The sequence below is a fragment of the Balaenoptera ricei genome, chromosome 19 (genome assembly GCF_028023285.1).
Source record: "Balaenoptera ricei isolate mBalRic1 chromosome 19, mBalRic1.hap2, whole genome shotgun sequence".
Taxonomy (NCBI): Eukaryota; Metazoa; Chordata; class Mammalia; order Artiodactyla; family Balaenopteridae; genus Balaenoptera; species Balaenoptera ricei.
Window position 1 is genome coordinate 35,844,440 of NC_082657.1, and position 23,358 is coordinate 35,867,797.

Consider the following 23,358-nt stretch of genomic DNA (forward strand, 5'->3'; position numbering starts at 1 on the left):
CCGGCACTGGCCCCTTGGGCGTCTTTCAGGCGTTTCAGGAGCGCCTTGCCCATCGGAACTCTGCTTGTGGCTGCAATGCGCAATGATTCCTCTGATGCGCAGTGATCCCTGCGAAGCACAGTGATTCTTGCGATGCGCAGGCCCTTTGAGCGGCTGAGCTCTTCAGTCATTAGACCCCGGGAAGGCAGGGAAACCTGGTTTTACAGATGAGGGAACTGAAACCCAGAGAGGAAGTGCCCTTGGGCGGTTCAGCTAGTGAGGTTCGCTCCGGGATTGTCCCTCTTCAGAGCCTGTGTGACGCCAGGGGTTCTGCAGGGAGGAGGGCTGTACCTGTGTGTGTTCACACGGCATTACTCCCCCGCCCTGGAGCCTTCCTGGCTCCCCACTGCCTGTGGAGCCGTGCATTCCAGGCCGGGAGGGACCCAGCAGTCTCAGCTATTTTTTACCCTGTTCATGTCCATGGCCTGGGTTCAAGGCAAACTGAATTCTTAGCATACCCTGCACTTACCCCAGGCCCTCATCCACTGTTCCTGCCACCTGGAATGTCCCCTCCCAGCCTCCCCCACCTCTTGGGGTTCAAAACCTCCCCATCTAAATGCCTCCACAAGCCAGCTGCCCTCCACATGGAAGCCAGCCCAGAAGGACCCCACCCAGCGGGTATGCCATCCTCCAGCATTTCCAGCAGTTCGCCTCCAGACCTGGGTTCCGTCCTCTTGTGAAATGGGGGCAGTAATAGGGCCTACCCTATGGGGTTGTTGAGCAAGTCTCAGCTGGAGGGGAGGAAGGGGAGAAGGGGCCTCTAGCCTGGCCTCCGTCTGTGGTTCTCAGGGTCAAATAGCTCGTTAGGTGTCCCAGAGGTGTGGGAGCAGAGGAAGTCCTAGCCGAGGGAGGACCCAGCCCACTTGGGTTGCTGTTGGCCAGAGGGCCTTCCCTGCCACTCTGGGGAGGGGGCGGGGGAGAGGCCAGAGAGGGCAGATGGCAGCCTCGAGGTCACCCAGGTGGTTCATCACTGGCTGGCCTGGGGCAGAGGGCCATGGCTGATGGGGAGGGCATGGAGGATAGATGAGTGGTGTGAGCTGACGAGACAGCAGAGGGAGCTCGGGTGGTCCCTTCCCTGCCCTGGGCCTCAGTTTCCCTGGCTGCACAGTGAAGTTGTTAGAATTTCCGACGCCTTGGTGTTTCGAGGTGGTTGTGTGTGCTCCTTGGATCTGCAGTGGGGACATGAGAGGGTCTGTCAGGCTGCTCGCTGGCCCAGAACGTCTCCCTAGGGCTCAAGACCACCCTCCATGTTTGGTCCCTGCTTCATCTCCCCCCCACCATCTCACGGCCCATCTCTTGAGCCACATTGGGGTCACTTTCTGATTCCTCATATCCAGAAGAGTTATTACCCCCATCTTCCAGAAGATGGAAACTGAGGTTTGAGGAAGACGAGAGACTTGTCCCAGGTCACCTGGCACTACTCTTCCCCACCACTCCCCTCCCAGCCCTGGAGAATTGACTCCTGGGGCAACCTATGTCCACCCTGCCTGAACGGAGGCCAGAGGGAGTCTCAGGACAGACCCCGACCCCCAACGTTCCTCTGGCCTTACAGATTGCTGCCCAGGAGCTTTCAGACAACCGGGTCATCACGCTGAGCCTGGTGGGCAGGAAGCTGGATAAGAAGGTGAGGCAGGCAGGGGAGGGGGCTCTCCATCAAGGAGCAGCAGCCCTCCCCCAGCCCTGGGGTTGTGTGGCCTGGGACTTCTGGCCACCACCTTCACTGCCCCTCCAGGGACAAGTCCACAGCACACGGCCCTACTGCCACCCCAAATTAGAACTGCTTCACCACTGAGGTAGTGAGTTTCCTATCACTTAGACATATTCAAGACATGGCTGGAAACCCACTCGTTGGGGCTCCCCATCCCACGTAGTGTAAATGCTAGGGTCCTTACAGTAACCTACAGGACCCCAGCTGATGTGTCCTCAGCTCCCCCCCGCCGACCCCCTGACCTCACCCCTTCCGCATTCCCTACTTTCATTCTGTTTTAGCCAAATCAGCCTTTTCATTGTCCTAGGATTAAACCAGGCACCGTCCTGCCTCAGGACCTTTGCAGTTGCTGTCTTTTCTGCCTGGGATGTTCTTTACCCTGAATATTCTCATGACAGGCCCCTCCCTCACCTCCACGTCACCTCCTAGTGAGGCCTTCCCTGAAATTGCAGTGGTCCCTGATTTCCCGCCCGCTCCTCCTTTAGTTGTCTCCTTAACACTAATTGCTGCCTCATGTATATTACTTACTCATTTATTTTATGTCTCCCCCTCTTGAATATAGCCTCTTTAGAGTCCATGTTTTCTTAAATAAATGGAGTTTTAAAGGACTCTTCTGCTAGGATAGTTTCAGTTTTTCAGAATCCCACTAAAATAAATTAAAATCCCATCCTGCTGGGTGCCTCCCTCTGCCCTGGGAACAATCTCCCTCTTGACGTCCTGCCCCACTGAAGATGCTGGAATTGTAACTTCTACAGGCTCCAGGTCTTAGGGTCTCTGAGCCCAAGCTCTGGTAACCCCAGGATGGGGCAGTTTCTCCTGGGGCTGCTGCTTGGTCCCACGGGGCTGCAACGGCCCTGGGCGTCTGCTGAGCCCTGCAGAGGCTGAGGGGAGAGGGGCCAGGCTGGCTCTGCCCACAGCCCTCACTCCTGACGCCAGGTGTGGGAGGCAGCGGGGCCACACCCCCACCCCATCTGAATCCGGTGCAGTTATGCCTTCCTCACCCACATCCTCCCGCTTCCTCCAGGACCTCTTTGGGAAGTCAGACCCATTTCTCGAGTTTTATAAACCAGGAGGTGATGGCAAGTGGATGCTGGTCCACAGGACTGAGGTGGGTGTGTGGGGCTCCAGGAGTCTCTGAGCCAGTGGGTCTGTAGTCCGTCCGGCCACACCCGACAGCTCAGGACGGGGCTAGGCAGTCACAGTTCTGCGGTACACAGGAAAACCCAAGCTGGCCCCTAAAGGACTTGTTCCCTCCGCATCACAGGGATGCTCGCTTCCATCCCCAGAGGCATGGCTGTGGGTCTCTCCACCTTGCCACTCCCTGTCCCATTGGGCTGGCCCAACCCCAGAGCTGTACTGGCCCTGGGCCTGAGTTCACCCTTGCCCCTCACTGTCCTGCAGGTGATCAAGTACACGCTGGACCCCGTGTGGAAGCCATTCACTGTGCCATTGGTGTCCCTGTGTGATGGGGACATGGAAAAGCCCATTCAGGTGAGGGGGCTATGAGAACCCTGCTGCCCACCGTACCAGCTCCAGCCTCCTGGTTACCTGAGGCTTCCTGGGGGTGCCTTGGCAAAGCTCTTTCTTATTAAGATGGAAAAAGAACCCTTGTGGGGGGAGGGGCAGGAGACCTGAGTCCTTGTCCCAGGTCTGCCTGACCCTCTGAGTGATCTGGGCAGGGCCCTCATCTCTGTGATTCCCTTGTCTAAAATGGGAACAGAGTGACTGCTCTTTTTTTCCCGGAGGGCTGTGTGCTGCTAGCTAGGATAATGAATGCAGAATCACCTTGGAAACAACCAAGTGTTGTTGCTGTGATGAAGGTGATGATTACTAGTCTCTAAAAGCCCTAAGTCCTCAGGGGCCGTGTCTGAGAGCAGACGAGGTGGGGTGAGGCCCCGAGACCATGTAGGGATCCCCAGATAGGGCACCAGGAAACTTGGGTTCTAGTTCTGGGTCTGCTACTGCCACTGTGAGACTTTGGGAAAGTGCTTCCCACTCAGGGCCTCAGTTTACCCATCAGTACAATGGGTACAACAATTCCTGCCTTCCTTCTAGGAGTGTCATGGCTGCTAAGTTAGAGAGCATAACAAGCTGGGACTTCTGTGCCCATCTCAGGAAAAAAATACCAGTCTAGGGAGGACTCCAGACCATGGCCCATGAGGCCAGGTGGGCCACAACCCAGGATAGATTATCAGCCCAGTGTCACATGTGGGAGGTGTGCAGCTTCCTGCTCCAGAGGGAATGGGCTCCATTACTAGAGCAGGCACCCTTTCTCCTTTTCCCGGCACTCATGGAAGGCTTCCTGCAGGAGGCAGTTCAGTTCAGGAGCTACCGGCATCATCCCAAGCCAGCTAGTCAGATCTGGTGGGGAGGGGGAGCCCCCACCCCCCAAAAAAGACATGGGATTTGCTCAGGGAGCTGAGAGGAGCTGGCGAGTGCCTCCTGTGGGGCAGCTCTGGGGTGACCTCGCTGGACCCACTCCAGGTTATGTGCTATGATTATGACAACGATGGGGGCCATGACTTCATCGGTGAGTTCCAGACCTCGGTGTCACAGATGTGTGAGGCTCGTGACGGCATCCCGGTAAGATGTGCACATGTGCGTGACCACAGGACCTCAGCAGGGGATGGGGAAGGGGCACAGGTTTTTGAATCAGGCAGGCTGGGGCTCGGATCCCACCTCTCTGCCCTATGACCTTGAGCAAGACATTTAATCTCTCTGAGCCTCAGTTTCCCCATCTGTCAAGTGGAGGCAGAAGAATAGAGTGGGAATTAAATGAGATTAAACAGGTAAAGTACCTAGTGCATAGTGAGTACTCGGGAGCTGTCTATTTAACTCTGAGAAGCCAGGCTCTGGGTGACAGTTCTGGGTGCATGAGTGGACATGACGTGGATGAGTTGTCTGGGGATGGAGGGCAGATGCACATCTTCTGACCTTGGGCAGATATAGCTTGGCATGAGCCCAAGGTGGCAGGAACCATTTCTGGGGGGGCTTCCTGGAGGAGGCATGCTGCCCCTTGGTCAATGCTATGGAGTAGATTCTGGGGCCCAGGGGAGGGTCAGTCCCCACAGAAGCCCCAAGCTGAGCTCCTCTTTCTCCTGTGTTGCCCAGCGGGAGTTTGAGTGTATCAACCCCAAGAAGCAGAAGAAGAAGAAGAACTATAAAAACTCGGGCATCATTATCCTGCGTTCCTGCAAGGTGAGCCAGCGTGGGTGGCATGGGGCACAGTCCCGGTTTGGGGTCACACAGAGATATATCACTGCAGAAGAGACAGAGCATTGGGTTTGGAGCCAGCAAGGCCTGGGTTCAAATCCTTGTTCTGCCATATCCTGGCTCTGTGACCTGAGCTTAACCTCTCTGGGCCTCAGTCTCCTCATCTATAGAATGGGAAGGTTAACAAGGTAAAGCATGTAAAGTGTTAGTCTCATATCACATTCCTGTGTGGAAGTCAGGGAGGGCATGAGATGACCTTCCAGGGTCTCCTTGTTGGAGGGTAACTACAGGGAGTTACTGCTTCCCAGGCTTGCCCACTGCATGTTCAGCGTCAGAGGGGGAGAGGATATCACGCCAGGGTGCCCTTTCCTCTGGCAGTGACATTAGTGAGGGCTGAGGTTACTGGCCCGTGGTGTAACTGGGGCCACTGAAGTCCACAAAGACAGTGAAGTTTGCACCGGCAGTGGCCAGGCTGAGGTCAGGGGCCAGGCCCCCCTGGATATCTGGTGGCCACGTATCTGCTGGAATCGGGTAGGACGTTAAGGAAGGCAGCCCAGGCCAGAGCAGCAAGAACCCTGGGCCTGAAGGTTCCAAGTCCTGGCACTCTCTACCAGCTGACCGACCCCAGGCCTCAGTTTCCTTGTCTGGAGACTAGGATTTACGTGAGCATTCAGTGAGGTCACAACGTAGCAGTGCCCTGTAGAAGTTAAGCTGGCAGGTTGCAGCATCATGATTTTGGGTCCTTGTTTCTGAAACTTGGGTCATTCACATCCCCCTTCATGATTTCTTCCACCTGCCTTATTATGTTTTGTATTCAGCCCCTCCTCCCCCCATTTTGGTGTCTTTTTTACTTAAATACATTTACTTATTTATTTATTTATTTAAATATTTGGTATTAGAATTTATTTATTTATTTATTTATTTATTCTTGGCTGTGTTGGGTCTTCGTTTCTGTGCGAGGGCTTTCTCTAGTTGCGGCGAGCGGGGTCCACTCTTCATCGCGGTGTGCGGGCCTTTCACTGTCGCGGCCTGTCTTGTTGCGGGGCAGAAGCTCCAGTACGCACAGGCTCAGTAGTTGTGGCTCACGGGCCTAGTTGCTCCGCGCCATGTGGGATCTTCCCAGACCAGGGCTCGAACCCGTGTCCCCTGCATTGGCAGACAGATTCTCAACCACTGCGCCACCAGGGAAACCCTTAAATACATTTATTTTGAAAGTAACCTTTCTAACGCCACCAAAATTGGAAGGCCAGTATCCTTTGCCAAAAGGAGGCAAAGACCATCCAAACAAACAATGTTTTAGCAGCTTTATTAATTATTAATTTACAGTAGAAGGCCTTGAGCCAGAGGCCTGGCCCCTCTCTCTGTTCAAAGTCGAGGTTGGTAAGGGCTAGAGAGGCTTAAGGACCAAATGGCAACAAATTGAGACTTTCTCTGTCATGTAATTGGTAGGTATGATTGACACTGGGCCCTGGGACACTGCCTGGACTCATCATGCGTGTGTGTGTGTGTGTGTGTGTGTGTGTGTGTGTGTGTCCCACCTATTGGTAACCGTTGCTCTGAGTGCTTCGTTATAGAGGGATTTGGGTTTTGTTGTAATCAGATCAGGTCCATCTGCCTTTTTCCGCCTCCTTGACCCCTGTCAGGGCACAGAGCAGCAACTCCCCAAAGGTCGTCTGTGGAGTGTGGCCAAGTGAAGGCGAGCCCTCAGGTACAGGGCACGGGCCCACTCACCCCTCTGATTCCTTCCAGATAAACCGGGACTACTCCTTCCTGGACTACATCCTGGGAGGCTGCCAGCTCATGTTCACTGTAAGGCTCTCCCCCACCCCACCCCACCCCAGTGAGGATCCTCCCTAAGGGCTTGGGCCGTGATTGCAGCAGGAGGGACTTGGGATAAACTTCAGGAAGGATCCTCCCCAGGGCAAGGGGTGTGTCTGGCCCAGAGGAGAGGGTATAGGTGGATGGGCCTGAGTCAGAGCTTAGCTGCAGGTCAGGGCCTGGCTGCCCAGCCCTCAGAGTGTCACTGGTTACACTTCCTCCAAAGGAAAAAAAAGCCAAGTTCCTCAAATTCCTCCCCACTTCCCTTCCTGCCTCATCTGCTGTGCCCTCATCCTTGCTCACTCGGCTCCATCCACACTGATCCTCCCCCAACACACTAAGCTCTGCTCTGTCTCAGGGCTTTGCATTTGCTGTTCCCACTGCCTGGAATGCTCTTCCCCAGAACCTTCTCTTGGCTGCTGCCCTGCCATCCTGCAGGCTGTGACACAGAGGTCACCTCCCCCGATGCCTCCTGTTCCTCTTGTCACTTCTCCTGTTTTATTATCTTCAGGGCACTTGCCACTCTGAATTTTCTTAAGTATTTTTCACTTGTCCCTGTCCCACTAGCGACTAGTGACTGGGGGTATCCTGAGTGCGGGGCCACTGTTTTGTTTTTTTTCCCCTCCACCCTCGGTGAATCACTCAGTGCCTGGCACATAGCACCTGCTCAGTATATGCTCATTGGAAGAATGAATTGTCACTCTGCTGGTGGCCTGGAGTGTATGCCCCATAGATTTCTCCCGTTCCTCACCTGAAGGGAGGCCTCAAGCCCAGGGGAGAACTCGCCAGGGTCCCATACTCTGCCCACCTCCCACCTAGCCTCCCTGCTCTCTATCACTACTTCTGATCCCATGGGGGCTGGAAGTCATCTGCAGGACTATAAGGAGGCGCAGGGGATTGGCCTTGTTGACCTGTAACCCCACTGGTCACCACAGCCCCCCTCCCCTGCAGAGAGGCCAGGCCCTATTATTCCTCCTGCGTGCATGTGTTCATTCAGGAAATGATACCAAGCACCTCCTGTGTGCCAGACTCCAGGCCGTGCCCCTGCAGGAGTCCCTGACTGATCCTAACTGAGTTCTCAGGTGGCCATCTCATGCCCTGGGTCCCTCTCCTAGTCCTCCCCAGCTGGGCAGTCTTGCCCGCCCCTCTGTGCTGGAATTCCCTCGGGGCTGAGAGAGCAGGTGGAGCCCAGTACCCTGCCCACCCGCCAGCTCCAGCTCCCTGTGGGGCACCCACCTGGTGCTCTGTGCCCAGCCCTGGGCCTGACTCCAGGGCCATGTGTCTTACCTGCAGTGATCATCCAGTCTGACTGGGAAGGTGGGCACTGCCCTACCAGGCAGCCCCAGGTCCTGGTGCCCCTTGGTGGTCTGAGGGGTGATGGGGAGATGGCTTGGTGCGGGGGCAAGGTGTCTGGGAAGGCTTCAGTGGGGCAGTGGCATCTGAATTGGGCCTGCAAATTGGAGGAGAATTAGATAGGGAGACGAGGTGGCCTGGCTCTTCAGCTAGAGGGAAACTCATGAAAAAAGGCCTGGAAATGGGAGCAGATGAGTGTGTGGGTTTGGGACAGTGAGGGGGAAAAGGAATTTGGGGCTGTAAGTTGGCTTTGTATCACATCTGGGCAATAGACTTTATGCTTGGGCAATAGGGAGCCACAGACGGCATTAGAGCCAGAGGAGTAATACAGTCAGACGGTTTCCAGGTTTTGGACCATCTTTTGGAAGGGTGGGTCAGGGCTGGGAGATGAAGTGGGCTTCCTGTGTCCTATCAGCCTGTCTGTTCCCTGGAGGTGAGATAGGGAGCTGGAGTCTCTGGCTACACTGGGTGGCCTTTTCCCCCACTCTGCAGGTTGGGATAGACTTCACAGCCTCCAATGGAAATCCTCTCGACCCTTCCTCTTTGCACTATATCAACCCCATGGGCACCAATGAATATTTGTCAGCCATCTGGGCTGTTGGGCAGATCATTCAGGACTATGACAGGTAAGCTTGGGGAGGGACTCTGACTAGTCAGCTTGGGCTCCATCCATCCTGGGAAGCTCAGCTTTTCAAAGCTAGAAGGGACCCAGAGATCAACAAACCTAGGAATGAGTAGCATAGGACATGGATGCAGTTACTGTCCCTTCCTATACCTGTGGCAGACATTGCTAATCAACTGCTGATCTCTGACTTACTGAGCCCAGATCCATACTGAGATCCTTCTCCACACAGTACACCGAGTAAGAAAATGAGTCAGGATAGAAAATGAAATATGTCTGCTATTGCTGCAACCTCCACTGTTAGAGCTGAGGGAAAACAGGCCTAGGATGTAGATAGAGAATTTATCCAAAGTCACCCAGATCAAGGAACTGGAACCCAGACATTTTGATTCCTGTACCCGCCACCTAATGGCCTAACAGTCTCACTCCTGTTGGGAACTTCAGAGGAGCAGCCAGCATGTGTGGGTCCTCTTCCCATGACCACGCTTCCTGGAGATCTTTGGGTTGGGGGGGGACAGTGGAGAGTCAGGGAAAGCTGTGTAGAGGGTGTGGCCACCAACAGGATGGGCCAGATGCAAAGTCAAGAGGGCCTTGGAGGATCTAGAAGTCACCTGAGGGTTGTGGTGTCATTGTCACAGGTGGTGCTTGTTCGGACCTCCAGGTCAGAGTGTGGGATGACCAGGAGGACACATGGGGAGCAGGGGAGAAAGGAGCAGGTCCCACAGATTTGGTAGGAACAAGAGCAGGCTCAGGAATCCTGTGTGCACTTCAGCCTCCTTGAGAGAGGCAGCCTAAGGTCCAGCTTCTGACTCCCAGGGGGCTCAGGGCCTAAGGGGTGGCTGTGACCCCAGGCCACATTAAGAGAGGTACGGCATGCAGAGCAGGGGAGGTGGAAGTCCCCACCTGCATGGTCGGTGGAGGAGCCTGCTGTTGCTGCTCCAGAGACCCTTGTATCCAGCTGCCCACTCAGCCCCTTTGCTGAGCCTTCTCATGGGCATTCAGGCGTTGCTAGACACTTGCCCCACCCCTACCCCTCTTACCCTCTTCCCCATCTCAGGGAGAGGCACTACCACTCACTGAAAACCCTTCACTTCCTTTCTTTCCCTCATCTCCCCCATCATTCCTTCAGGAAATCCTTTCAAAATATGCTTGAATCCAGCCTCTTCTCCCACCCCCACTGCTACCAGCCTGTTTGAGCCACCATCACCTCCTGCCCAGAGCGATTCAGTAACCTCCTCACTGGTCTTCGTGCTTCTGCCCTAGTCCCTGACAGTTTGTCCTCCACACAGCAGCCAGAGGATTCTTCAATAAATACATGTTGAATGAATGAACAAATGAGATACAGTCCCTGCCCTCAGGGAGTTCCCATTCGAGGAGGAAGATAGGGAAGAAATCACTGGGGTTCCAAGAGACCGGTTTACATGTGAGACAGGAGCTATGGAAGCACCAAAGAGAGAGACATCCTGGCATCTCAGGGAAACCCACAGAGAATGGGCCATTTGAATTGGGCCTTAGAGGATGAGTAGGAGTTTACCACAGGGAACAGACTGGGGAGAGGTAGTTCAAGAAGGGGTGCAATAGGATTGAAGTTGGAGCATGAAGATGCCCTGTGTGTTTGGGAAACAGTGAGTAGCCAGTGGCCAGGGCTGGGGGAGTGGGGAATGAGGGAGAGCAGGTAGAAAATGAGACTAGGCTCTTGGGCTAGATGATGAAGGGTCTTGAACGCCAAGCCGGTGTTCTCATTTTAGAATTTTTCCCAGCCATAAAAGGGACGTCAAGAAACAGCCAATACATTTCACTTGCGTCATGACTGTGGTTTAGTGATTGCCAAGGTCCCTGTTTGAGAAGGATTGAGCTGTACCCAGGTCCATGTTTAGGAGTGCTGTGGTTGATTAGCGATGTCTGCCATAGGTGTAGATGGGGGTCAAGCCTCTTATTCACCAGATACCCAGAAGTGGGTTTGGGCTCAATAGATCATTCAAACAGAGCTTTTTCTAGAGGTGGTGAGCTTTTTCTTTTTGTCCATGGAGGTGTGCAAGGCAGAGTGGGCCCAGCCCTGGGTAGGGGGTTGGGAGGGTGAGCGTGGGTAGATGAGGCCCCTGTCTGGTTGTCTCACAGTAATTTTTTCTCCTTTCTCTGATTAGTGATAAGATGTTTCCAGCTCTGGGCTTTGGGGCGCAGTTACCCCCAGACTGGAAGGTAAGTGAAGCCAGACTGTTTCCTTTTGGCTGAGATGGGATTTGTGTGTATGGCCTCTCTGGGATCTGCTTTGGAAAGGTTGGGCTATGGCCCAGCCACCCTGCCTTCTCTGCGTTTACCACAAACGCACACGCATTTCTTAGCCTGAACGTCACGCAGGCAGTGGGGCTAGAACAAGGAATAAGTTATGATATCTGTCCCCTGGTACCCCAGTCAGGTGGGGAAGATGCTAGATTTAGCAAATAAAAATATAGGATACCCAGTTAAGTTTGAATTTCATATAAAAAGTTTGTTTAAGTATGTCCTAAATATTGTCTGGGACATACTTATACTAAAAAATTATCTATTATTTATCTGAAATTCAAATTTAACTGGGCATCCTGTATTCTGTCTGGCAGCCCTAAAGACAGGCAGTGTCATCAGTGCTGAATGGGGCAGCGGTCCCTAGAGGAGGGCCCCAACCTGGCCTGGGGGTATCAGGAAGGCTTCCTGGAGGAGGTCAGGTCTAAGCCAAGAGGGGAGAGGAGAGTAGGAGTTTGCAGAGTGACTTGAGGTGGTGACGTGGCAGGTAGAGTGTTCAGGGCAGAGAGAATAGCCTGTGCAAAGTCTGGGAGGCAGAGGGAGCAGGGTGGTTGGAGGAACTGAAAGAAGGTGGGCGTGATGAACTCTCCATGAAAGATGGGCAGGATGGAGAGAGATGTGGCTGGAGAGGTGGGGAGCCAGCCGTGCAGCAAGCAATGGGTGGGTCTACATGGGGTGTTTGTTATTGGCATTTTTGAAGGTTCATTCTGGCTGCTGAGTGGGGACTGGCTGGGGTGATGGTGGGCAAGATGGAGGGTTGGAGAGAAGGGGCAATGTCCATTACAGGTGAAAAAACAGAGGCTCAATGACTTGTCCAAGGTTATGTTCAAAACAGGGAGCCTGAATTCCAACTGGGCAGGTGGACTCTCATGTCTATTCTCAGAATGTGCTACCCTTCTGATGAGAAGCCTGGGGCTGTGGGCATAGAGGACTCCTAAATCTACATGTCTTAGCCAGTGGCCCCTCTTGTCTACCCTGCTGTACCACATGCTGTTTCCAGAGTGAGCGTTCCCCTCCCATCCTATCCGGGGAGGGCAGTTTTCACCTAGAATTTCAGGGAGTGGCTCTGTGGCCTGCTGGCCATTGTATGGTAAGGGGCAGGACCCTGTGGACCACAGCTGGGCCTCTGGGCAGACATGGTGATGCCACTGGGGGCAGGGCGGGCTGGTGCAGCCAGGCCCAGCACGATCTCGTTGCTAGGACACCAGCCAGCTTTCAAAGAACTCTGGCTGAATGAGATGTTTTCCTGCGCAAAAGCCTCCTTGGAAATGTCACAGGGCAATTCTGGGGAGGCTGGGGCTTGGCCAGGCTGGAGTGCCCGGTGGTGCCAGGAGGGATGCTGGAACGAGGCTTGGAAAGGGCAGATGCTCTATCCCACCTCCCCCTGCTGCTGGAGCTGGCCAGGCCTGGCCCCTCCCGGCCCCTTACCTTCCCTCTCATTCTAACTCACCTTGCCATGTCACATGAACCTTCTTCTGTTCGTTCCTACCTCAGGGTCTTTACATGTGGTCTTCCACTGGCCTTTTGCCCCCTTTCACTGACTTCCCATTGCTGCTTCTTAGCCGAGAGATCATTTCCTCTAGGACTACCTTGAGCGTGCGCACGTGGGGCCCCTCCTCCCTGCCCCGGAACTTTGTGGTCACTCTGTATGTGTTGATTTGCTCATTGTCTCAGGGAGGGCACGTTGTCTCCTTCTTGCTGTGTCTGGCTCCAGGCATGCAGTACGTGATTGTTGACAGTAAATTTGGGGCCCAGTGGCCTGAGCAGACAGAGGTGTTGGTTCTCTGAGTGTGGGAAGTTGGAAGGAGCTAGCAGGAGCGTGCCACTCGGCTGCCCGCCCTCAGGACCTCAGTCCCTCCCTGGGCCTGGTCCAGGTGAGCCCCAAGAGGACCCCTGACCTGGGTAGTGGCTGAGGAACTCAGGAAACATTGGCCTTTCAAAATGAGCCAGAGTTAGTCAGATGAAGAGAGGGATCAGGCTGAAGGACAGGCCTGCACAAAGGTCTGGGGTGGAGAGGAGCACAGTTTATGACTCTCCCCACTTTATAGATGGGAAAACTGAGGCTCAGAGGGGATGGTCACTCTGAGATCCCTTCGACTCCCTCCATGTCACCATCCACTGCCCTGCCAAGACCAGAGGGAACAGCCTCTTAAGTAACTCAAGACCATGGGCTGGGCCTGGCCAGGTGGGGTGAACAGGACCATTGATCATCAGAAAGCAGCAGGGAGTCCCAGGGCAAAGACCTGTGGCTGGCCAGTCCCCAGGGGCCCCTAATCGGCTTGGGGTGGCCTCCAGGAAGCTTGTCGTGTTTGCTGGCATTTCTCGGGCAAACTAGGGCAGCAAGTGTGGGATGAGGCTGGGCTGCTACAGACAACGTGAACTCTTGTCCCCCGGATCTGGTCCCCTCTCTGCTGTGGCTCACTCGTGTGACCTGGGCATTCCTTGGCCCCCTCTGAACCTCAGTTTTTCCACCTGTGAAATGGAGCTGCTGGGTGGAGTAGATGACCTGGGAGGCCGCCAGGGTAGATGGGTAACCACCCACAGCCCCACCCACTTGACCACCAGACCCCACTCTCCCCTTAATAGAGGAAAAAAATGGAGAATGAGGAATTTGGGTGGCCGAGAAAACAGAATATTAATCCGTCCCTATCAGGAGGGGGCTTTTCCCCCTTGGTCTCTAAAATCTCCTAAAATCTGATTTTGCAGGAAGTCGTTGGCCCAAGGGAGGCCTGTTTCCCTGGCAACCATTTTCCTCTCTCAGCCCCCTCTGTACAAGCCCCCCCCCCCATAGTCACTATAGAGGCTCATGAAGTTTCCATGGCAACAAGGACCTCCAGCCCCCACACCTGGAGCCCGGGCTGGGGACAGGGTGAAGAGGGTCCCTGGGCAGGAACAGGGCCCAAGAGGGGCATCAGGGGTATGGCTCCATGTCAAGCACTTAGGGCTGAGGGAGCAAAGAACAGAAAAGCCCATTCCCCTGAACAGGTGGGGGTCTTCTCCTCAGGCTGCTAGGCACAGGGCAGTGCTGGGGTGAATTCCTCTGCTGAGTCCTTCCCGTCTTGGCCCAGGAGGGCTCCCCAAGGTCAGCAGCCCAACCCCTTTACCAGGCTTGAGGGGCCTGGGCCTCAGGTCTGTTCTTCTGTGTGGCCTCGGCACCTGGCTTCCCCTCTCTGGGCCTCAGTCAGCTTACTTGTAAAATGCGGATGCTGGGCTTGGTAGGGCCTCCCAGCACCCCCCTGCAGTGTCTCGGAGCTAAAGCGTCTGCCTGGGACCGTTTGCGCCTGGACTGGAGCGCTCCTCCAGCCTCTGAGGGTGGGGTCCCTTCCCCCTGGGCATCTCTTCACCCTCCCATTTAAACTCCTCAGGAGAGGAACACCTTCTCGGGTTAGTGGGTTTATGGATTGTGAGCTCAGGAGGCAGCCTGATTTCAGTTCTAGTCCCAACTCTCCCCTTCAGTAAATGTGGGAACATTCTGGTCCATTCTCTGTCTCAGTTTTACATCAGAAAAAGGGAGTAATACCAGGCCTTCCTCCGTTGGATTGTTGCAAGGGAGTGAGGGGATGCTAGCAAAGTCCTGAACGTGGACTGTGGCACACAGTTCACAGGGAAGGGGCCGAGTGGGGATTTTGACGGAGGCAGCAGGGGAGGGAGGGAGGGTGGTCCTCCCATCTGAGCTCTGGCCTCTCCTGAGGCCCTAGGTTCTGCAGCCACCAAAGTCTGACCCACAGTCCTGAATGGGGGTCTAGTTATCAGTCCCTCTGTGGGCCAGCGGCATCCGGGAGTATGCAGGATCAGCCTCTGATGATGCCCCCGGGCTAGGGGCTGGGTCTGCAGGAACTGGGACAGGGCTCTCTATTCCCTGCCCTTCTGGCCCCATTATGCTTCCTGATCCCCCAGTCCAGCTCTAAGTGGGTTGTCAGCTAAGCCCCAGTTTGGCTCGCTGGCATAAGGTGGGCTCCCTTCCAAGCACTCGTGCTTATTAGTAGGATGGGGAAAAGCACTCAAGGCCCGAAGAAGTGGAACTCTAGTTATAGCCCCACCACAGTGAAAGCAGGTGACGAAGGAGCACTCCAACTGCTCCTTGAGCCCGCCACCCTCAGATGCACCTCCACCCTACTCAGGGACTCTTCCACCCACCCCCCACCCCCTGCTTTGGGTCTTCCTTGCTGCCTGCGGGCTTTCTCTAGTTGCGGTGAGTGGGGACTACTCTTTGTTGCAGTGCACGTGTTTCCAATTGCAGTGGCTTCTCTTGTTGAGTTCTAGGCGCGCGGGCTTCAGTAGTTGTGGCTCTCGGGCTCTAGAGCGCAGGCTCAGTAGTTGTGGCTCAGGGGCTTAGTTGCTCCGCGGCACGTGGGATCTTCCCGGACCAGGGCTCGAACCCATGTCCCCTGCATTGGCAGGCAGATTCTCAACCACTGCGCCACCAGGGAAGTCCCTAGGGACTCTTATAGTGGGGCGAGGAGGCATAGACAGCCCTGACCCCCCAGAAGAGATTGGGGTGGTGTGGAAGGTTCTGTTTCTTCTGTTATGAAGTGAGGGTGGTTGGGCCTCTCTGTGGGTCAGACCCAGCAGTGGAGGTGAAAGCAGATGTAGGGGTATCAGTAGCCTTGACCTGGGGTCAGGGTGGCAAAGAGCCAGGTTCCCTCAGAGGGAGCCTTGCCTGGCAGCAGGTGGGCCTGGGCCCAGGTTTAGGCCAGGAGGCTTTCAGCTCATCATTTTCTCTGCATTTCAGGTCTCCCATGAGTTTGCCATCAACTTTAACCCCACCAACCCCTTCTGCTCAGGTGAGTGTCAAGCCCACCTGCCTCTGCCCTGGGTTTACGCCAGGCCTGGCCATCTCCCTGGGCAGACGCGGGGGAGGAGTACGGGTTTCTGTTCTTTTCTCTCCCCTCCCCTCCCCTCGCACTTGCTCAGGGTGGCAGATGGGGAGAAGCTGGAATTTGGAGTCAGGTGGCCCTGGATTCAAGGCCAGCTGCTGCCCTTTCCTGGCTGTGTGACCTCGGAGAGATCACTGCACCCCACTGGGCCTCTGCCTCCTCACCTGCCTCAAGGAGGTGTGATACCAGGGTAGCTCACCTCACTGGGTGGTCAGGTGAGAATTAAGGGAAGCACTGACAGAAAGCCCTGTGTAGACCAGGAGGAGGTGAGAGCAGCAAATTACACACCTGCCTCTCACCTCCCTTCTGCCCTCACTGGGAGGGCCCAGCCTTGTCCTGCCCCACCCTGTTCTCCCCACCTTCCACAGGGAGCCTTGGCACCTAAGGATTGAGCATGGCCTGGGCGGGGGTGCTGGGCAAGAGGGAGGGGCAGGCAGCGGAAGTGGTGTCTGTGCTCTCCCTGCCCCAGGCCTAAGAGGATTTCTGAGCCTCCCAGAGTCAGTTAAGAAACAGTGAAAGAGAAGGGGCTCCCAGGTGGGTATGGAAGAGGGTGGTTCCTGACACCATTAGAGCTTTCAGCCTAGGACTTGCCTTGGGTGTAGCATCTACCTTCCCTGGGAATCCCTGAAGCTGGGTCAGGTTTGTACTTGGAAGGGAAATGCATCAAGTCACCACGATGGGGATGATGCTGTGACTCAGAAGCCATGGGCCTCTGTTGGCTGAAAGTGTGGCCCTGTCCTCCTGCTGGGGCCTGTCTGGCTTGGAGCAGGTCTGCAGAGATGTTTTATCCAAGTTCAGATTGGTCAACCTCATCTCTGGCCAGAGGCCATCTGGACAGGACAGCAGGGCAGGGGGGGTATTCTTAGCCTTGTAACAGTGGCTATTTACAGAGCACCTACTGTCTGCAGAGCTGTGCAAGCATCTCAGTTCCCCCAGCAACCCTGAGAAGCCATAGCGTGTCCCGAATGGACCTCCAGGTGGCTCCGTGTGACCCCAAAGTGTCACTGCAGGTTCTGCCCGCCCCTTCTCTGGGAGGAGCCTGCTGGACACCCTCCTGCCAGCTTCCCAAGGGTGTAGATTACTAGTCTCCTTGACAGACAAGGAAACAGGCTTAAATAACTTCCCCCAGGTCCCACAGCTAAGAAGTGGTAAAGGCAGGAATTGGAACTCAGGTCAGACTCCACGTTCAGGGCTCTTTACACCACTCTGGCCCTGCCCTCTGGAGCTTCCAGTACTACAGGGCACAGACTGGTCACGGCCGGGGCATTTGGGGTGGGCAGCAATTGGGATGAGAGTGGGTGCAGGGTCAGGGAGGACCTGGCTGATCCAGAGTCTTCTCCCCGAGGCAGGCGTGGACGGCATCGCCCAGGCATATTCGGCTTGCCTGCCCCACATCCGCTTCTATGGTCCCACCAATTTCTCGCCTATCGTCAACCACGTGGCCCGGTTTGCGGCCCAAGCCACGCAGCAGCAGACAGCCATGGTGAGTAGGTGATCACTGGCGTGGACGTGCAGGATAGGGCTGGCACAGGCTGGGCCTTCCCTGCCAGATGGAGGTCTGTCCTTCCTACCCTACCCACCCATGGGGCTGGCTGGCGAGCTGGATGTTCTGCCTCCCCTTGTTCTAAAATCCTAGGTGAGCCCCGGCCTCTCCACCTTAGTTTACCAGCAGGGATGGGAAGGGGGTTGGAAGAAGCTCAACTTGACTGGTTCTGGATTCCTGGAGCACAGACTCCAGGACAGACAGCAATTCCGTTCGTTCGGTGCTTAGTAGGAAATAGGGGCTGTGATTAATGGTGCATGCCTCCAGGCAGAGGGAAACCCGGAGACTGTAGTCCCTACAGCCCTCAGGCTGACCCTCTGGGCCACCTAGTTCCCATTAGAGCAGCTGCCACCTCACGCTGAAGGGTTTGGAACCGTCTGGCCCGGGTCCGGCGCTCAGTGACGAGGCTCAAGCCTGAGGCTGCCAGGGCTGCTGTGTGGCATCTGGAATATACGGCAAACGGCCATCCTGGGCAGCTGCATCCCAGGTCCTCTCCCTGCACCCAGCTCCAGGCCCAGTGCCAGTGCTGGAGTCACCAAGGGTCACCTTGCCCACCTCGCCCGCCATCCACCAGCCCCTGCCCCAGGGCTACTGCCGCGAGGAGCTGAGCCAAGTCTGGGAACCCGGCACTCGGCCCTAGGGTGGTGGAGCCCGGGCTGGGACGTGGGTCCGACTCCCACCTGACCAGGCCCCCGAGCCACAGCCTCTGCCCCTGTCCGGGCTTCCTCCTCCCCTGGAAGGAAAGGGTTGCTGCACAAGTGCTGAAGTCCTTTGCTGACTGTCCTTTTCACCCTGCCTCCAAAATACTATCCTCAACTCGCCTGCTTCCCCATTGCCACGGCCACTGTCATCTCTCACTGGACACCACGGCCGCCCCTCACCCCTCTTGGCCCTCCTATCCATGCTCCTGCTAGAGGGTCCTTTAACTGCGCACATCAGATCCTACCCCCTCCTGGCCTCTCCTCCCCGCAACCCCACACCCCTTCCTTTACTTGTGACCATTCCACCACTGACCTTGTTCCTATCCCTCAAAGACACCAAGCTTGTCTCCCAACAGATCCTTTGTTCTGCCGTCTCTTCTGCTTGGAGGTTCTTCTCCTCTCTCCCTGGCTTGCTCTGTCCCATCCCTCAGTGTCCCTCAAACGCCACCTCCCTGCAGCCTTCCTTGCCCACCCACCTGAAGCCTATCTCCTGCCTTCTCTGTTTATTCCCGTCTGGACTCTGATGACGGTGGCAACATCTCCTTCACATACTCCGCGTTTCTGTCTACTGGGTGTCTCCCTGGTTGGCCTCTCGGCCCCACAGGGCCAGGCTGTGTCTGTGTGTGGTCCGTCATCTACTTGGTGGCCTGTGCTGTGGCAGACGCTCATATTCTGGGAACGGATGGATTCAAGTTGGCCCCTGTCGTGTGCTGTGCACTGTGCGAGTAGCTGGGAGGAGGTGACTCAGCCAGGGCCTCTCTCAGAAGGAAAGGGACCTGGTCCCATTGGGACTGCCCAGAGGAGGGAGGCACCTGCTCGGTCACTGAGGAGGTAGAGGTTGCCTTCCCGAAGATGGAGACAAAGATAAAAGAAGGGGAGATTATGGGAAAGAGAAGAGGACACCAGGGCCAGCCTGGGGAGGGCAGGACAGCAGTATGTGGTCTGATTGGGAGGCAGCAGAGGGTCTGTGGGAAAGGGGGTCCTGGGGTCAGCCTGCCAGGGTTTGAATCCAGCCCCTGCCCATCCCTCACTGGGTGACCTGGGTAAAACTTACCCTCTCTGAGCCTCATTTGTACCATAGGAATACTAATAGGACCTACCTTAAGGAGGTGGTGTTAGGATTAAATGTGATAACACAACAGCTGGTACCCAAAGAGACCTGAGGATGAGGAAGAGAGTGGCAGAGAGTTCTGGGAAGAGCCCCCCAGGCAGAGGGAATGGCAGATGCCAGTGACGGACAGGAGGGAGGTCAGTGCACGATGTCGGATTGAAGGAAGATGGTCCTGGTCGTTTCTGCTTCAGGGAGCGTGACTTGCTGTAGTCCTGGCCTTGGTGGTGGCAGCTGAGGGCCTGAGACAAGTCCCTTCCTGCTCTGAGCCTATTTCCTTTATGAAATGGGACAAGTAAGCCCATCTGAATGGGACAGTAACTGGGGAGGACCTGGGAGTGGCTTTGTTAAATTCCTGGGGTGCTGGGCTAGAATTGGATGGAGAGGGCAGAGTGAGGAGCAGCCCCTCAGCTTGCACACCGTTTGGATGCCTGCTGCCAGCCAGGCCATTGTCCCGCCCAGACTTTTATCTGCCTGAACCAGCTTTCAGAGGGATGGAAGAAAGGCCTGCATTCTTGTTTAAGGGAAAAAAATGGGGCGGAGCAGGAATGAAGCCCAGTGTTCCTCTCGGGCTCTTTCACCTGCCAGGCAGGGGCAGGACTGGGCAGGAGATGAGGTCCTGGGGAGAAGGGGCCTGTGTCTGCTGGATCCTAAGTCTGGAGGGACTTGGGGACCACCAGGAAGGTGTCTTTGCATTCTGGGGAACAACTGCTGAGGGCCCTCCAGAGGGAAGAACTGGGCCCTTTCTGTGAACAAGTCCTAATCCTCACCAGTCCTAACCCTCACAATACCCCAGCCGCTTTCGTCGTGACCAGGTCCTCCCAACCTGAGGAGGCAGCCTTCCCTGGCTCCCTCAGCCTGGGGAAGCGCTGTCACCCACCCCAGCTGTGTGACTTTGGGCCAGCATCTCTGGGCTGCAGGAGGCGAGCCAGGGGTCTCTACTGGCCTCTCCTACTCTGATGTCCAAGAAGATACAGATAATTCTCTACCTCCTGCCTTTACTCCGTCCATCTCACCGTGCACTGAAGGTGGGGATGCCTCAAGGTTTGGAGGCCCATTGACCTGGTTCAAACCCCAGCTCCCGCACTTCCTGACTGTGTGACCCAGAGCAGGTTGCTTATTAAGCTCTCTGAACTTCAGTTTTCTCACCTGTACAATGAGGATGATGGAATAGTACCTGCCTAATAGAAGCATTGCAAGGATTCAACCAGCTCGGCATCCAAATTGCTCAGCACAGCGCCTGGCACACAATAGCACCTAATAAACGTGAGCGGATGAATCTTCTTAGGACACCTCTTGGGCTGGCATTTGGTGATGCTGAGCCCATGTAGGCCTAACGCAAAAGGAAATAATTTGTGCGTTACCTGATGCTTTCGTACAGCTGCTTTTTGGGAAACACTTGGTGTGGCTTCATCCTCCCTGTCCCCAACACACGAACATGCATGCACACCCACGCACAGGAAATCAAGAGCAGATGGTGGAAGCATCTCTCTAGGCAGGCCTGTGTTCTGCCATTCATTCACGCAGCTCATCTCTACCACGTGTGTTTCTCTGCGGCACTAGGGAGACCATGATGCGCAAGCCATGGCCTCTGCCCTTCCAGGGCCTGTGGTCTTGTGGGGAGCCAGGCCAGGAACAGCAGCTGTGATGCCAGCCAATTAAAACTGTGATGACGGAATTATAGGATTATAAAGGTGGCATCTAACCCAGACAGAGGGCTCAGGGCAGGCTTCCTGGAAAAGTGATGTCCAAGCTGAGACTTGGAGGATGCTTAAGAGTTAGTCTCATAAAGGGTGTGTATGTGTGGGCATGTGCATGTGTAGAGTGTCCCTGGCAGAAGAAACAGCATAGGCAAAGGCTTGGAGGCATGGTGTGTGGCGTAACTAAGGGAAGGAGTGTGATGTAAGAGGGGTGGGTGAGGTTGAGAAGGTAGGCCAGCTCCCACAGATGCCTTTGAAGCCAGTAAGGAATCTGGATTTTCTCTTAAGGGCAGTGGGGAGTCACTGAAAGGTATTAAGAGGTTTGGGTGGTACCAGGGGACTCCTACTGTGGGGCCTCATCCTTCCCTCTGCTCTGACCCATGTGACTTGGGCCTTCCCATCCATGGCCCATTGCTGGTTGGCTACCTAGGCAACTGGTGCCATAGTGGAGGGGAAACTGGGAAGCAGCCCGCACCCTGGAAATTTTCCTCCACTCCCCAGGGCCCTCAGCAGCCAACTTCTCAGAAATAAGCTAGGGATGAGTGCAGCTTCCCCGGACTCTGCCTGGAACTGTCGTGGTCAAGTCAGTTTCTTATAAATCAAATCACATGTTAAATGCATTAGGGGAGGTGGCTATTTACAGCCCTAGAAGCCTGAAGAACCTCTTGGGTAAATGCTAGAGATACTCTGTCCTGGAAATGTGTTGGAAATTTGGGGTTTGGGCTCGACCTGGCAGCAGCTGGCTGTGTTCATGGAGCCCGCACAGGGAGCCGGGCCCATGAGATGCAGAGGTGTGGGGGGCGGGGGCTGCCCTGAGGAGCTCTTAGGGCGTGGGGGGAGAGGAGTATCCAGAGAAGCCGCCCCAAGAGGTAATCGCTGGCAGCGAAAGCAGAGCTCAGGGCTTGGGGGAGCCTTCGCATTCACTCGGGATGGAGGAGTAGACGCCCAGAGAGGTCTTGGAGCTGTGGCTGGGGAGGGTACGCCAGGCAGAAGGAAGTAAACCAGGAAAGGCATGGAGGTGGGAAAGCTTGGGGTAGGGTAGACCAGGACTATCCATGGGGACAGCAGAGGCCCTTCCCACCTCCTCCTGCCTGATTCCACCCTTCTTTCTCCCCTTCCACAGCGCCCCCAACCCCGCCACCTCCCCTCTGATCTGTCTTGGGGATGGGATCATGGACCCCTGGGGTTGCAGTAGACCTTAGAGGCTCCTGGACAATCTCATTTTTGCCTGGGATGGGCATGAAGCCTAGGACTTGTCAGCGGCACTTCGCTTCTCCCTGCCAGGCCCCACTATTGGAGAGACAGCTACTGGCCACTGATGCCATTGTGGAAAGAGCCCTAACTTTGGAGTTAAGGCTTGGGCTTGAATCTCAACTGTGCCGTTCCTGGCTGTGAGTCCTTGAGCAAGTCACTGAACCTCTCTCAGCCTGTCTCCCCAACCTCCAAAAGGAGAATCCCAGCGTGAGGATGACACGGAGCATGTGTGGTCACCATCACCATGACTCACCTTTTCAGTTGGTGCCTACTGTTCTGCAGGAACCCAGGCCATGGGGAAGAAGGCTACAAGGCTGTGAGGGAGGCCTTGGCCTGCATGCTCCAAGTTTCCTAATGTAGACACGTGGCTGGTGGAAAGGGAGAGCCAAGAGGGCCATGTGGGGAGGAGGGTGGGAGATAGCCATCTGAGCTGGAGGGGGCTTGGAGACCAGTCCCACTCCGAGTGGTGAGGCCTGTCACCCAAGGCCAAGTATTCTTTTCTGTCCTCATTGCTAGGCCTCTCAACGCCTTCCCTCCTGCCAGCCTAGGTGCCCCAGAAATACTGCCATGGACTATTTTTGGTGGGATGGAAGTGGGGTTAGAGGGCCACTTAGGGAAGGGGTGCTGGCCAGGATGATGGTGGGCTATGAGGGGACAAGGGTCTGGATGAGCTTATGAGGTGCCCCTCAACCCCAGGAATGGGGACTGACAGCAGCAGCCCTCCACTACAGGAATTCAGGCTGCCATCTCCATAGCAACAGGTATCCATCTCCAGCCAAGCTTTCGGCCTCTTAAAGGCACAGTTCAGGAGGAGTTGGACTACTGCTGTCGAGGGCTGGGGGTTAGGATGGTGGCATTCGTACCTCCTCACGGTTCATTCCTTTCAGGTTGTGCTTGGGGGACAGGCAGGAGAGCAAGGCATCCTAGATGGCTGAACTTGTGGTCTCTGTATGTTTCCCAGGGAGCAGACGGCTTTGCTGGGTGAGAAGGTGGCCAGATGCTATCTTGGGGGCTGGCTTGGTTCTTCTCTTTTTAGCTCCATGACCTTGACTAGTCTGGGTCCCCATTTCCTCTCCTGCGAATCAGAAGGGTCAGAAGAGAAGGCAGAAGCCCCAGACAGAGAACATTAGGACCACAAGGGC

General features: G+C 55.6%; 1 protein-coding gene and 1 long non-coding RNA gene across 6 annotated transcripts in view; one reads left to right on the top strand and one right to left on the bottom strand.

The window, feature by feature from the left end:
- The window catches only part of CPNE2 (copine 2), a 55,348-nt gene that overhangs the window by 28,778 nt on the left and 3,212 nt on the right, over positions 1–23,358 (top strand). For 2 of the 5 annotated variants that reach the window (XM_059904074.1, XM_059904075.1), the window contains exons 5-14: positions 1,592–1,663; positions 2,772–2,855; positions 3,149–3,238; positions 4,232–4,330; positions 4,859–4,945; positions 6,710–6,769; positions 8,624–8,757; positions 10,898–10,952; positions 15,766–15,817; positions 17,260–17,393. In XM_059904074.1, the coding sequence (XP_059760057.1) occupies positions 1,592–1,663; positions 2,772–2,855; positions 3,149–3,238; positions 4,232–4,330; positions 4,859–4,945; positions 6,710–6,769; positions 8,624–8,757; positions 10,898–10,952; positions 15,766–15,817; positions 17,260–17,393 (867 nt within the window). The remainder of the gene's footprint in view (positions 1–1,591; positions 1,664–2,771; positions 2,856–3,148; positions 3,239–4,231; positions 4,331–4,858; positions 4,946–6,709; positions 6,770–8,623; positions 8,758–10,897; positions 10,953–15,765; positions 15,818–17,259; positions 17,394–23,358) is intronic. The other 3 variants (XM_059904076.1, XM_059904077.1, XM_059904078.1) reach the window with 3 other exon arrangements.
- LOC132353134 (uncharacterized) lies at positions 5,947–20,440 on the bottom strand. The gene is made up of 3 exons (XR_009498957.1): positions 20,412–20,440; positions 8,066–8,228; positions 5,947–6,106 (listed from the first exon to the last, which is right to left on the bottom strand). It is a non-coding gene; the product is annotated as an uncharacterized LOC132353134 (long non-coding RNA).